The sequence below is a fragment of the Orcinus orca genome, chromosome X (assembly GCF_937001465.1).
Source record: "Orcinus orca chromosome X, mOrcOrc1.1, whole genome shotgun sequence".
Classification (NCBI taxonomy): domain Eukaryota; kingdom Metazoa; phylum Chordata; class Mammalia; order Artiodactyla; family Delphinidae; genus Orcinus; species Orcinus orca.
Genome location: NC_064580.1, coordinates 34,611,261 through 34,624,914, shown reverse-complemented (window position 1 = coordinate 34,624,914; position 13,654 = coordinate 34,611,261). Strand labels below are relative to the sequence as shown.

General features: G+C 40.4%; 1 protein-coding gene across 3 annotated transcripts in view; it reads left to right on the top strand.

The window, feature by feature from the left end:
• Positions 1-12,879, top strand: part of SRPX (sushi repeat containing protein X-linked) — a 99,846-nt gene extending 86,967 nt beyond the window's left edge. For all 3 annotated transcript variants that reach the window (XM_033408567.2, XM_004281337.3, XM_004281338.3), the window contains 2 exons: positions 297-418; positions 12,354-12,879. In XM_033408567.2, the coding sequence (XP_033264458.1) occupies positions 297-418; positions 12,354-12,537 (306 nt within the window). In that variant the 3' untranslated portion in view covers positions 12,538-12,879. The remainder of the gene's footprint in view (positions 1-296; positions 419-12,353) is intronic.
• Positions 12,880-13,654: the final 775 nt, after the last annotated feature.

Here is a 13,654-nt window from a genome sequence, read left to right as displayed (position 1 = left end):
TCTCAGCCCATCTGGAGATACATACATTGCCATTTTGCTTAGGTTTTCAAAATCTCACTGCCAAGCCATTTCTGAATGATTCCTCTAGGAAGCTATTTAGGTTTTATAGCCACTAGTTGAACTCGAATTTCTCAGCTATCTTCAGGACAGTTTGGAGTGGGCAAATAAACTTCCCCAAACAGAACAGTGCTGCTCCTGTGGGTCTGTAGTTTGACATGGAATTTTCTTTAGCCATGCTCACACCTCCCTGCTTGGGTTTTTTTTTGTTTGTTTATTTTGTTTTTTTTTTTTTCCAGCAAGCACAATGTGGCCTGGATCTTCGACACATCACCGTAGTGGAGCTGGTAGGTGTGTTCCCGACCCTCATCGGCAGGATAGGAGCAAAGATTATGCCTCCAGCCCTAGCTCTGCAGCTCAGGTAGGGGGAAGTTCTGTTCTTAAGTGTTATTACCTATAAAAGTGCTTTTCTGTGATCAGGTTCCCTGATTTCTCTCTATTCAGTCTTGATTCCAGGCAACCTTCAACCTTTAATTACTTTTATTCTGGGAGTATTATAACTATTAATTGGCATGTGGCTCCTTGTCCGAATACATGATGCAGTGGGTAATTACCAGGGTTCCTTCCCCTTCCAGGTGTTTTTGCTTTGTCTTTGTTTTTTTTCCCTTGGTGGGAGTGGGACGGGAAGGGGACAGAATGCAAAAAGGACTTAAGCAATCCTTGGTCTTCTTAAGAGGGCAGGCCTCCAATTTAGCCTTTCCAGGCTTGGCCTCTTTTTCCCCCATGCTTCCAGGGCACTGGTACATAGTCCCATTTTAACAACTTTTGGTAACACTTAAAAAGCCAGAATCATGGTGTTCAGACTCTGAGTAATGGTGCATTAAAAAAGCAGAATTCAACAGCCAAAAGGTAATTACAGAGCAACCCAAATTTTTTTTTTTTTTTTTTGCACGGTACGCGGGCCTCTTACCGTTGTGGCCTCTCCCATTGCGGAGCACAGGCTCCGGACGCACAGGCTCAGCAGCCATGGCTCACGGGCCCAGCCGCTCCGCAGCATGTGGGATCTTCCCGGACTGGGACACAAACCCGTGTCCCCTGCATCGGCAGGCGGACTCCACTGCACCACCAGGGAAGCCCATAGTCTTTGTTTTAAAGTCTATTTTGTCTGATATAAGAACAGTGATCCAGCTTACTTTTGGTTTCCATTTGCATAGAATATATTTTTCCATTCCTTCACTTTGTGTGTGTCTTTACATCTGACGTGAGTCCCTTGTAGGCAGCATATAGATAGGTGTTTGTTTTTTTCTTATCCATTCAGCTACTCTTTCTTTTGATTAGAGGATTTAGTCCACTTAAATTATTGATAGGTAGATACTTACAGCCATCTTGTTAATTGTTTTTTGGCTGTTTTATAGGTCCTCTGTAACATTCTTCTCTATTCTCTTCCTGTGTGATTTGATGAATTTAGAGGTATGCTTAGATTCCTTTCTCATTATCTTTTGTGTATCTATTATAGGTTTCTGGTTTGTGGTCACCATGAAGCTTACATTTAACTTATCACCTTAAAATGGACCATTATAAATATAACAACTTGAGTTTGAAGGCATTCTAAAGCTCCACACGCGTTTTGTTTTTGATGTCACATTTTATATCTTTTAATCCTGTGTATCCCTTAAGCAGTTATTGTAGTTATCTTACCACTTTTGTCTTTTAACCTTTATATTAGCTTTATAAATCCACTACTTTTACTAATACCTTTAAAATTAAAAATCTTTTTATTTTAACCATTTTTAAATTGAAGTAGTTAATTGACAATTTTGTTAGTTTGAGGTATACAACAAAGTCATACAGTTATACACATATATATGTATTCTTTTTCAGATTCTTTTCCATTATAGGTTATTATGAGATATTGAATATGGTACCCTGTGCTGTACAGTAGGTCCTTGTTGTTTCTATCTGTTTTATATATAGTAGTGTGTATGTGTTGATCCAAAACTCCTAATTTTCCCCCCCTCCTTTCCACCCCCTACTATCCCCTTTGGTAACCATAAGTTTGTTTTCTATGTCTGTGAGTCTATTTCTGTTTTGTAAAAATAAGTTCATTTATATCATTTTTTAAGATTCTACATATAAGTGATGTCATATGATATTTGTCCACCTTTGTCTTTCTTCACTTAATATGATAATTTCTAAGTCCATCCATGTTGCTGCAAATGGCATTATTTCATTCTTTTTTATGGCTGAGTAATATTCCATTGTATACGTGTACCACATCTTCTTTATCCATTTATCTGTCAATGGACACTTAGGTTACTTCCATGTCTTGGCTATTGTATATAGTGCTGCTTTGTACACTGGGATGCATGCATGTTTTTTTTTTTGTTTTATTGGAATATAGTTGATTTACAATGTCATGTTTCAGGTGTACAGTAAACTGATTCACTTATACATATTCATTCTTTTTAAGATTCTTTTCTCATAGAGGTTATCTCAGAATATTGAGTAGAGTTCCCTGTGTTATACAGTAGGTCCTTGTTGATTATATATCTTATATATAGGAATGTGTATATATTGATCCCAAGCTCCTGATTTATCCCTCCCTCCACACTTCGCCTTTGGTAACAATAAGTTTGTTTTCAATATCTGTAAGTCTGTTTCACTTGTAAATAAGTTCATTTGTATTATTTTTTTAAAAATTAGATTCCACATGAGTGATATCATATGACATTAGTCTTTCTCTGTCTTACTTCACTTAGTATAATAATCTGTAGGTCCATCCATGTTGCTGCAAATGGCATTATTTCATTCTTTTTTATGGCTGAGTAATATTCCATTGTATATATGTACCACATCTTCTTTATCCATTCCTCTGTTCATGGACACTTAGGTTGCTTCCATGTCTTGGCTATTGTAAATAGTGCTGCAGTGAACATTGGGGCGCATGTATCTTTTTGAATTATGGTTTCCTCTGGGTATATGCCCAGGAGTGGGATTGCTGGGTCATATGGTAGTTCTATTTTTAGTTTTTTAAGGAACCTCCATACTGTTCTCCATAGCGGCTGTATCAATTTACATTCCCACCAACAGTGCGAGAGGGTTCCCTTTTCTCCACACCCTCTCCAGCATTTATTGTTTGTAGATTTTTTGATGATGGCCATTCTGACCGGTGTGAGGTGATATCTCATTGTAGTTTTGATTTGTATTTCTCTAATGATTAGTGATGTTGGGCATCCTTTCATGTGTTTGTTGGCAATCTGTATATCTTCTTTGGAGGAATGTCTATTTAGGTCTTCTGCCCATTTTTTGATTGAGCTGTTTGGGTTTTTTTGATATAGAGCTTCATGAGATATTTGTATATTTTGGAAGTTAAGCCCTTGTTGGTCACTTCTTTTGCAAATATTTTCTCCCATTCTGTGGGTTGTCTTTTCATTTTGTTTATGGTTTCCTTTGCTGTGCAGAAACTTTTAAGTTTAATTAGGTCCCATTCGTTTGTTTTTGTTTTTATTCTCATTACTCTAGGAGGTGGATCATAAAAGATATTGCTGTGATTTATGTCAAAGAGTGAGTGTTCTACCTATATGTTAGTCTAAGAGTTTTAAAGTGTCTGGCCTTACATTTAGGTCTTTGATCCATTTTGAGTTTATTTCTGTGTATGGTGTTACACAACGTTCTAATTCCATTCTCTTGCATGTGGCTGACCAGTTTTCCCACCACCACTGTTGAAGAGACTGTATTTTCTCCATTGTATATTCTTGCCTCCTTTGTCATATATTAACTGACCATAGGTGCATGGGTTTATCTCTGGGCTCTCTATCCTGTTCCATTGATGTATATTTCTGTTTTTGCGCCAGTACCATACTGTTTTGATGACCATAGCTTTATATTGTAGTCTGAAGTCAGGGAGCCTGACTCCTCCAGCTCCGTTTTTCTTTCTCAAGATTGCTTTGGCTATTTGGAGTCTTTTGTGTCTCCATACAAATTTTAAGATTTTTTTTTGTTTCTAGTTCTGTGAAAAATGCCACTGGTAATTTGATATGGATTGCATTGAATCTGTAGATTGCCTTGGGTCGTATAGTCATTTTGACAATATCGATTCTTCTAATCCAAGAACATGGTATATCCTTCTATCCATTTGTGTCATCTTCGGTTTCTTTCATCAGCGTCTTAAGTTTTCGGAGTACAGGTCTATTTATTCCTAGGTATTTTATTCTTCTTGATGTGATGGTAAATGGGATTGTTTCCTTAATTTCTCTTTCTGATCTTTCATTGTTAGTGTATAGGGATGTAAGAGATTTCTGTGTATTCAGTATCCTGCAACTTTACTGAATTCATTGATGAGCTCTAGTAGTTTTCTGGTAGAATCTTTAGGATTCTCTCTCTATATATATATCATGTCATCTGCAAACAGTGACAGTTTTACTTCTTTTCCAGTTTGGACTCCTTGTATTTCTTCTCTGATTGCTGTGGCTAGGACCTCCAAAACTGTTGAATAAAAGTGGCGACATTGCACATCCTTGTCTTGTTCCTGATCTTAGAGGAAATGTTTTCAGCTTTTCACTGTTGAGAATGATGTTAACTGTAGGTTTGTCATATATGGCCTTTTATAATGTTGAAGTGTGTTTTCTCTGTGCCCCCTTTCTGGAGAGATTTTATCATAAATGGGTGTTGAATTTTGCCAAAAGCTTTTTCTGCATCTATTGAGATGATCATATGGTTTTTATTTTTGAATTTGTCAGTGTGGTGTATCACACTGATTTGCAGATGTGAAAGAATCCTTGCATCCCTGAGATAAACCCCACTTGATCATGGTGTATGATCATTTTAATGTATTGTTGGATTCAGTTTGCTAGTATTTTGTTGATGATTTTTCCGTCCATGTTCATCAGTGATACTGGCTTGTAACTTTCTTTTTTTGTGGTATCTTTGTCTAGTTTTAGTATCAGGGTGATGGTGGCCTCATAGAATGGGCTTGGGAGTGTTCCTTCGTCTGCAATCTTTGGAATAGTTTCAGAAGAATAGGTGACAGAATTTGCCTGTGAAGCCATCTGGTCCTAGACTTTTGTTTGGAAGTTTTTAAATCACTGTTTCGATTTCAGTACTTGTGATTGGTCTATTCATATTTTCTATTTCTTCTTGGTTCAGTCTTGGAAGGTTGTACCTTTCTAAGAAATTGTCCATTTCTTCTAGGTTGTCCATTTTACTGGCATATAGTTGCTTGTAGTAGTCTCCTATGATCCTTTGTATTTCTGTGGTGTCCATTGTAACTTCTCCATTTTCATTTCTAATTTTATTGATTCCAGTCCTCTCGCTTTTGTCCTTCATGAGTTTTGCTAAAGGTTTATCAATTTTGTTTATGTTATCAGAGTCAGCTTTTTAGTTTTATCTTTTCTATTGTTTTCTTCATCTCTATTTCATTGATTTCTGCTGATCTTTCTTTCCTTCTACTAATTTTGCGTTTTGTTTGTTCTTCTTCTAGTTGGTTTAGTCTCTTAGACTGTCCTCATTTCTTTTCATTTTTTTTCTGTTCCATGACAGTGATTTCCACCATTCTGTCTTCCATCTCACTTATTCGTTCTTCTGCCTCAATTATTCTGCTGTTGATTTCTTCTAGTATATTTTTCATTCCAGTTATTGTATTGTTCATCTGTTTGTTCTTTAAATCTTCTAGCTCTTTGTTCTTTAAATCTTCTAGCTCTTTGTTAAACATCTCTTGTATCTTCTTGATCTGTGCCTCCATTCTTTTTCCGAGATCTTGGATCATCTTTACTATCATTTTCTTTTTCAGGTAGGTTGCCAATCTACAGTTATTTACTTGTTCTTGTGGGTTCTTATCTTGTTCCTTCATCTGGAACATTTCTCTGCCATCTCACTTTTTATAACTTTCTGTGTTTGTGGTCTCCTTTCCACTGTCTGCAGGATCGTAGCTCCGTTTTGCTTCTGGTGCCTGCTCCCTTTGCTTCTGGTGGGTGAGTTTGGTCCTGGGGCTTATACAGGCTTCCTGCTGTGAGGAACTGAGGAGCTGGGTCTTGTCCCTCTGGGGGGCAGAGCCATGTCAAGGGGTGTGTTTATTGGTGGCTGTTGGCTGAGGACTTTAGGCAGCCTCTCTGCTGATGGGTAGCACTGTATTCCCCCTCTGCTGGTTTGTTTGGCCTGAGGCGTCCCAGCACTGGAGCCTGAAGGCTGTTGAGAGGGGCCAGGTCCTTATGCCAAAATTGCGACCTCTAGGAGAGCTCATTCTGACAGTATTCTCTGGAGCCTCTGCCACCAGTATCCTTGGTCCCCCCCGCCCCCGCAGTGAGCCACAGCTGATTCCTGCCTCCCCAGGAGACCCTCCAAGACTTGTAGGTAGGTACAGCCCAGGCTTTCTGCTGGGTCGCAGTGTACGTGAAACACTGTGTGTGCCCTCCAAGGGTGGAGTCTGTTTTCCCCAGTCCTGTGGAGCTACTGCACTCAAGCCCCACTGGCCTTCAAAGCCAAATGCACTGGGGCTTCTTCCTCCTGATGTCAGACCCTCAAGCTGGGGAGCCTGATGTAGGGCTTGGGACTCACATTCTTTTGGAGAAACTCTGCAATATAATTATTTTCCAGTTTGTGGGTCACCCACCTGGCAGGTATGGGATTTGATTATGTTGCAAAACCACCCGTTACTGTTCAGTTGTCATTTCTTCTTGTCTTTGAATGTAAAATATCTTTTTTGGTAGGTTCCAGTGTTTTTTTGTTGGTGGTTGTTCAGCAGTTGTGGTTTTGGTGTTTTCATGAGATGAGGTGAGCTTAAAGTTTTCTCCAGAGTTATGCCTAGGAGTGGGATTGTAAGATCATATGGTAACTCTATTTTTAGCTTTTTACGGAACCTCTGTACTGTTTTACATAGTGGCTGCACCAATTTACATTCCCACCAACAGTGTAGCAGGGTTCCTTTTTCTCCATACCCTCTCCAGCATTTATTATTTGTAGACTTTTTTTTGAGAAAATAATATTCATATTTATTTTAGTATAACTGGAGAATACCGGCCATTATCATTTGCATTTCTTCATACTGTTCATCTTCAATACATTTGATATTTTAAGAACTTTGCTAAGTCATGGCCTAAGAGTTTTATAGATCATAAGGTACAATTGACATACAATGAACTGTACATACTTAAAGCATAGTGTGATAAGATTTGACATATGTAAACACCCATAAAGCCATCGCCACAATTAGAGAATGAATGTGTCTACACTTCCCCCAAAATCTGTAGACTTTTTTTAATATAAATTTATTTATTTATGTATTTATTTTTGGCTGCGTTGGGTCTTCGTTTCTGTGCGAGGGCTTTCTCTAGTTGCGGCGAGCGGGGGCCACTCTTCATCGCGGTGCGTGGGCCTCTCACTATTGCGGCCTCTCTTGTTGCGGAGCACAGGCTCCAGACACACAGGCTCAGTAGTTATGGCTCACAGGCCCAGTTGCTCCGTGGCATGTGGGATCTTCCCAGACCAGGGCTCGAACCTGTGTCCCCTGCATTGGCAGGCAGATTCTCAACCACTGCGCCACCAGGGAAGCCCTGTACACTTTTTGATGACGGCTATTCTGACTGGTGTGAGAACTCCTTTGTAGATTTGATTTGCATTTCTCTAATAATTAGCGATCCTGATCATCTTTTCATGTGTCTGTTGGCCATCTGTATGTCTTCTTTGGAGAATTGTCTATTTAGGTATCCTGCCCATTGGGTAGGGATATTGGGTTGTCTTTTTTGATAATGTGCTGCATGAGGTGTTTGTATATTTTGGATATTAACCTTTCGTCACATTGTTTGTAAATATTTTCTCCCAGTCCATAAGTTGTCTTTTCATTTTGTTTGCAGTTTTCATTGCTGTGCAAAAGGTTTTAAGTTTAATTAGGTCCTATTTGGTTATGTTTATTTCCATTACTCTAGGAGACAAATCCAAAAATGTATTGCTGTGATTTATGTCACAGTGTTTTCCCTAGGAGTATTCTCCCTAGTGTTCTCCTCTAGGAGGTTTATAGGATTTGTTCTTACCTTTCAGTCTTTAATCCATTTTATTTTTGTAGATGGTGTTAGAAAATGTTCTAATTTTCCTGTCTTACGTGTAGCAGTACAGTTTTCCCAGCACCATTTATTGAAGAGCCTGTCTTTGCTCCATTGTATGTTCTTGCCTCCTTTATCATAGTATACCTACCTTTTAACAGTGAGATTTATACTGATACTTTTTCTTATTACTAATGAGTGCCCTTTTCAGCTTAAAGAAGTCCCTTTAACATTTCTTATAAGGCTGGTTTATTGGTGGTCTTCCCCTTAGCTTTTGCTTCTCTAGAAAACTCTTCATCTCTCCAATTCTGAATGATTTTGTTGGGTAGTATAATATATTCTTGGTTATAAGCTTTTATCTTTCAGGAGAATAAACAGTTTCACTCCCTCTGGCCTGCTACGTTTCTGCTGAAAAATCTGATATTTTTATGGGATTCTCTTGTGTGTAACATGCTGTTTTTTCTCATTAGATTCTCTCCATGACGTTAAGCTTTTTATATTTTAATTATAATGGGTCTTGGTGTGGTTTGTTTAGGTTCCTCTTTTTTGGAACTCTCTTGGCTTCCTGGATCTGTGTTTTTCTCCCCAGGTTAGGGAAGGTTTCAGCTGTTCCTTATTAAAATAAGTTTTCTGCTGCTTTGTCTGTGCTCCTGCTAGGATCCCTATACTGTGAATGTTAGTGTGCTTGGTAGTGTCCCATAAATCTCTTAAGTTATCTTAATGAAAAAAACAAATTCTTTTTTCTTTTAGTTCTCTGGGTGAGTTCCACTGCCTTGTCTTTGAGTTTGCCAGTACTTTCCACTGCTTCACCTGCCCTTGAACCCCTCTAGTGTATTTTTCACTATAGTTACTGTGTTCTTCAGCTCTGTGACTTCTCTTTGGTACTTTTTTATATTTTCTCTCTCTTTGAAGTTCACCATGTTCACTCATTCTTCTGAGTTTGGTGAGCATCTTTATAACCATTACTTTTAACTCTTTATCAGGTGAATTACCTATCTTTGTTTCGTTAAGTTTTTTTCCTGAGGTTTTTCTGTTCTTTCATCTCCTTTTCCATTATAGGTCACTACAAGATATTCAATATAGTTCCTTGTGCTATACAGTAGGTCCCTTTTTATCTATTTTACTTGATATGCATTTATTTTGCCAAGAGTGAACTGGTAATAGAAAGACATCTCATAGCATTAGGAATTGTAATTAGCTATTCCTTGACTGTCATATCCTGGAACTTGAGGTTGGCTTAGCATGATTGCATTGTTTGGAAAGATTTGGTGGACTTGTAGACCCAGGGCCAGTTTCATGGGTGTGTGACCTGTGCAAGCACACAGGTCCCACACTGAAAAGGGTCTTGTGTTTGGTTTAGTGGTGTGCTGTCACCATCTTGACCTTCTTAATTTTTTTTGGGGGGGGGGGCTTGAATTTTGGCCTGAGTTTTTATTTAGCTTAAGTTTTGACAATCGCCTTATCTTTTTACATTTTAATTTTATTGGAGTATAGTTGATTTACAATGTTATGTTTCAGGTGTACAGCAAAGTGATTCAGTTATATATATGTGTGTGTGTGTGTGTGTATATATATACATTCTTTTTTAGATTCTTCTCTCATAGAGGTTATCAGAGAATATTGAGTAGAGTTCCCTGTGCTATACAATAGGTCCTTGTTGGTTATCTTACCTGTTTATCTGTTTTATATATGGAAGAACATATTCATCTGTTTCTTCATTTTACTTGGCTCTCTGTTGGTTTCTATGCATTAGAATACACAACAGCCGCTTCTGGTCTTGAAGGAGTGGCCTCAGGTAGGAGATAAAACTTATTATCCAACCCTGCCCTAACTCTTGTCTCTCAGACCTTTGTGATTGTCTATATAGCTTATTTTATTTGTAATAGCTCCCAGAGTTTCAGGGTGCGCCAAGACCTGTTAGTGCTCCAATGGAGAGGATCAGTCAGCACCTAGATTCAGGCTGATTGGAAGGCAGACCCTCAGGCAGCAGCTTAGCAAGTAGATGCAGTCCTGAGGGTCTGCAAGCATAAGGCCTGTTGGCCACTGGAGCCAGGCAAGAGAGAGAGAGATGTAAGGTGCTGCTGGATTTAGCAAGGCAGGAGGAATGCAAGAAGATGTCTCTGCTAGATGGAACGTAAAGGTGGCAACCCGCTGGAAAAGAGATTACAGATGGTTTCTGCTGGCTTTTAGCAAGGTGGAGGGGGAGTTTGAAAACTGCTTCCACTGGCACATCCCTGCCCCACTCTGATGCTTTAAGGTTATTAAATGAGCCTATTCACATAAAGTGTGGGTACTTTTCAAACGGATACTTCTGCACTGTGTCTTGGGGTGTTTCTGAGTTTGCGACAGCCCAGCAGATCTTGTGGGTGTGAGCCCTGTTGGTTTTCAAAGAGATATTTTGGGGTTTGTCTCTCAGGCGTGGGTCTTAAAAGCTGGAGTGCCTGATGTGGGATTGGAACCCTTTGCTCCTCAGGGAGAAACTCCAGGTTTCCAGTTCCCTCCACGTGGGTGGGGGCAGTGACTGGGGCTGGATGTATTGCTAGGTTTTTGGACAAGATTGTGTCTCAGCCTCTTCTACCCACTTTGGTGTGATTTCCTTCTCGCTTGCCTGATATGCAAGAGTCCTAGTTTTTCGCTTTCTGGCAGAGAATATTGTTCCATATGTAGTTGTAGATTTGGTGTGTCCGTGGGAGGAGGAGGAGGAGGGTTGTATTTTTTTTTGTCTAGTTCTCTAGAAGATTCTCCAGGAGTTCATTTCAGTCTGACATTTGTGTAACTCTGAACTGTGGCTGGGTACCACCCCTCATCCATCGGGTGTCTATCCATCCCCTGAATTTCTGTGGTCTCTTAGCCATGGCGGATGCATTTCTGTACCTGTTGGTAGCCTGCTGCCCTGACCACTCATCTCCTCTCATGGCAGTTTTCCCTCATAATATTCTGTTAGTCAGGGCACAAAGCTCACAGGAGGAATGCGTGTGGTAGATGGTAGCACCATGGTGGGGGGGTTCTATCCTGACTTAAGTACTGGACCACCCCATGCTCCAGGTCCTTTCCCACAGGTTCCAGCCACCACAAAGTTGCATAGCCTTTTTTTCCCTCCAGACTTTCCTATTTCTCTGTTTTCCTGGGTCACCCCTGCCCTAGGACTTCCCCCTTCTCCCCCTGCCTCCAAACTCTAAATATTCCTCTTCTTAACATTCTCACCTCACTTTCATGCTTTACGTTTACATGTTCAAAAACTCATTAATGCACTTCTTGAGGTCCCCTCTTCTTACCACAAGAAACCAGTGCAGACACTGTAACGCTTTTATCTCTACTCACTAGAAGTGGATTAGCAATTTAGTTTCCCATGGGGATAAGATAGAAAGTATTCCCATCTTCCTTGAAAGTCCCTCATAAAAGGCATAAGAAAGTGTCTTCTCCAGATTTTGTTGTTCAGTTTAGCTGAGTGTGCTCTTTTTTCCCTTGGTCTCAGCTTATCTGTTTGCTTTCTCTGGCTTTTTTCATCTAAACATGGTACTGAAATACATTCTTTTTTACAGTTTCAATTCTAATGGGGGTAGAATAGAAAAAAAACAGGCCCTTGAAATCACTTCAAATGCTTTTTGAAATTGAGGTATAAAAAAAATTCTAATTAACCAAGTCCTTCAGCCCAGGGTGAAGAGCCAGTTCGATTCCCTCTATGCAGTTGTGAGCTCGATGGGCCAGAGCTACAATGTTTGGAACGTCATCTCAATCAGCTTCACCTGGGCCAGGGTTTCTCAACCTTGCCACTATGGACATTTGGGGCCTGATCGTTCTTTGGTGGGGAGAGGGCTGGTCTGTGCATTGTAGGATGTTAGGCAGCAGCCCTGGCCTCCAACCACTAGAGGCCAGTAGCACACCCCCTGCCATTGTGAACACCAAAACTTGTGTTGATAACCAGTGATAACCAATGACTCTAGTGGGTATGTGGTTGTGCAAACCTAGTCTGCGAATGGGGGTTGACTCCAGTTTAATACAGAAAAATTTTGTTAGCATTGTCATACATGCCTTGGAGCACCTATTGGTACATAGCACCACTGCAGGTCTAAAGTCTTCCTGGCCACTAGACTCTAAAGCCATGCTACTCAACCTGTCACGTGCACACCAGTCTTCAGTGGCTCTTACTCATCATATAGATTCTAATCCAGTAGGTTTGAGTAGCAAGGGTCTAAAGGGTAATTCAGTCCTTTGTGGTATTAAGCCTTTCTCTGCACACAGTGTCATTCTAGGACTCTAGTGGGTCCACCAGAAGCCTCGGGGAGCCAATTTTGACCTAGGCTTCTCTTTTCTTTGCCCTAGGCTGTTGCTGAGAATCCCACTCTACTCCTTCAGTATGGTGCTAGTGGATAAGCACGGCATGGACAGGGAGCGCTATGTCTCCCTGGTGACGCCTGTGGCCCTCTTCACCTTGATCGACACTTTCCCCTTGAGAAAAGAGGAGATGGTCCTGCAAGCTGAAATGGGCCAGACCTGCAACACCTGATGTGACGGGTCCTCTCTCGGCAGTTCCCCTTCTCTTTCTATATCCGTGCTATGCACACAGGAAGGCCTGGAAAATATCCTTGATGTACAGATTTTTATTTGTAATTTTTAAAGTCTATTTTATTATAAACTTTCTTTGCACTTAAAATATTAACACTGCTTTTTGTACTTTGAAGTATTCCAAAAAATATGAATGATACTCTCTTAACTCCATCATGGCTGGTTAATTTGGCAGAGAAAATAGAACCTACAACCATACACATGCTTTCAATGCCTTTTCTACAGTGTGACACATCTCTATCTTTTTTATATAAAACTTATTAATAAAATATTTGGGAGCAAATTTACTAAAACTCATTTTCTTTTTCAAGCACTAGCCATACTTGCTCACTGTGGTCACAGGTTTTAGGACTGTGATTCTTGGCGTTTGTTTTAGGAATGGAAAAATGAGTCTTGTCAGGAGGAGCTCAGTTGAGCTGGGAGAGCTGAACATGGAAGGGTCAGAGAAGCCAGTTAAAGCAACAAGCCGAAAATGAAAGAGGTAAGAATTTAATCACTTACTGTGATGGCATAACCAAGAAGCTAAAACTGGAAGTTCCGTTGTATATTTCTCCATCTTCTGTTTTCTCCAGTGGACCAGTGCACCAGTTGAAGGTCACGTGGCTCACCAAAGACATGGGGTTGTTACACTGTTGAGGGAGACCCAGCTGTGGCAGTTTGATGCACCCTGGGGTCATGGAAGGGCGAGGGTCTAGGAGTGGAAAAGTACTGGATACTGAATCAGTGGGGAAAAGTGTCTTCAGATTCCCCTCTTCCTCCTATAAGGTCCCAGCACAGGAGCGTGAAGACCTCTGCCCAAGGCCTCAGAGACCTAAGAATAAACATCACGTGGGCTAGGAATGCAAATATGTGAAAGGACATGAACAGTCCTTGGCTACAGTTGCAGCCAGTGACTGTGATTCATTGACTGTATACCAGTCTGTGTTGGGAGAGCAGCTTTTCCTTATGAGACCTTCCAGGCGAAGCCTTTGTAACTGCCTAAGGTTGGGCCTGAAAAATCATAGTTTTATAACCAGGAGTTGGACTCTTTTAGCTTTGCCAGCCAAACATTGAGGGGA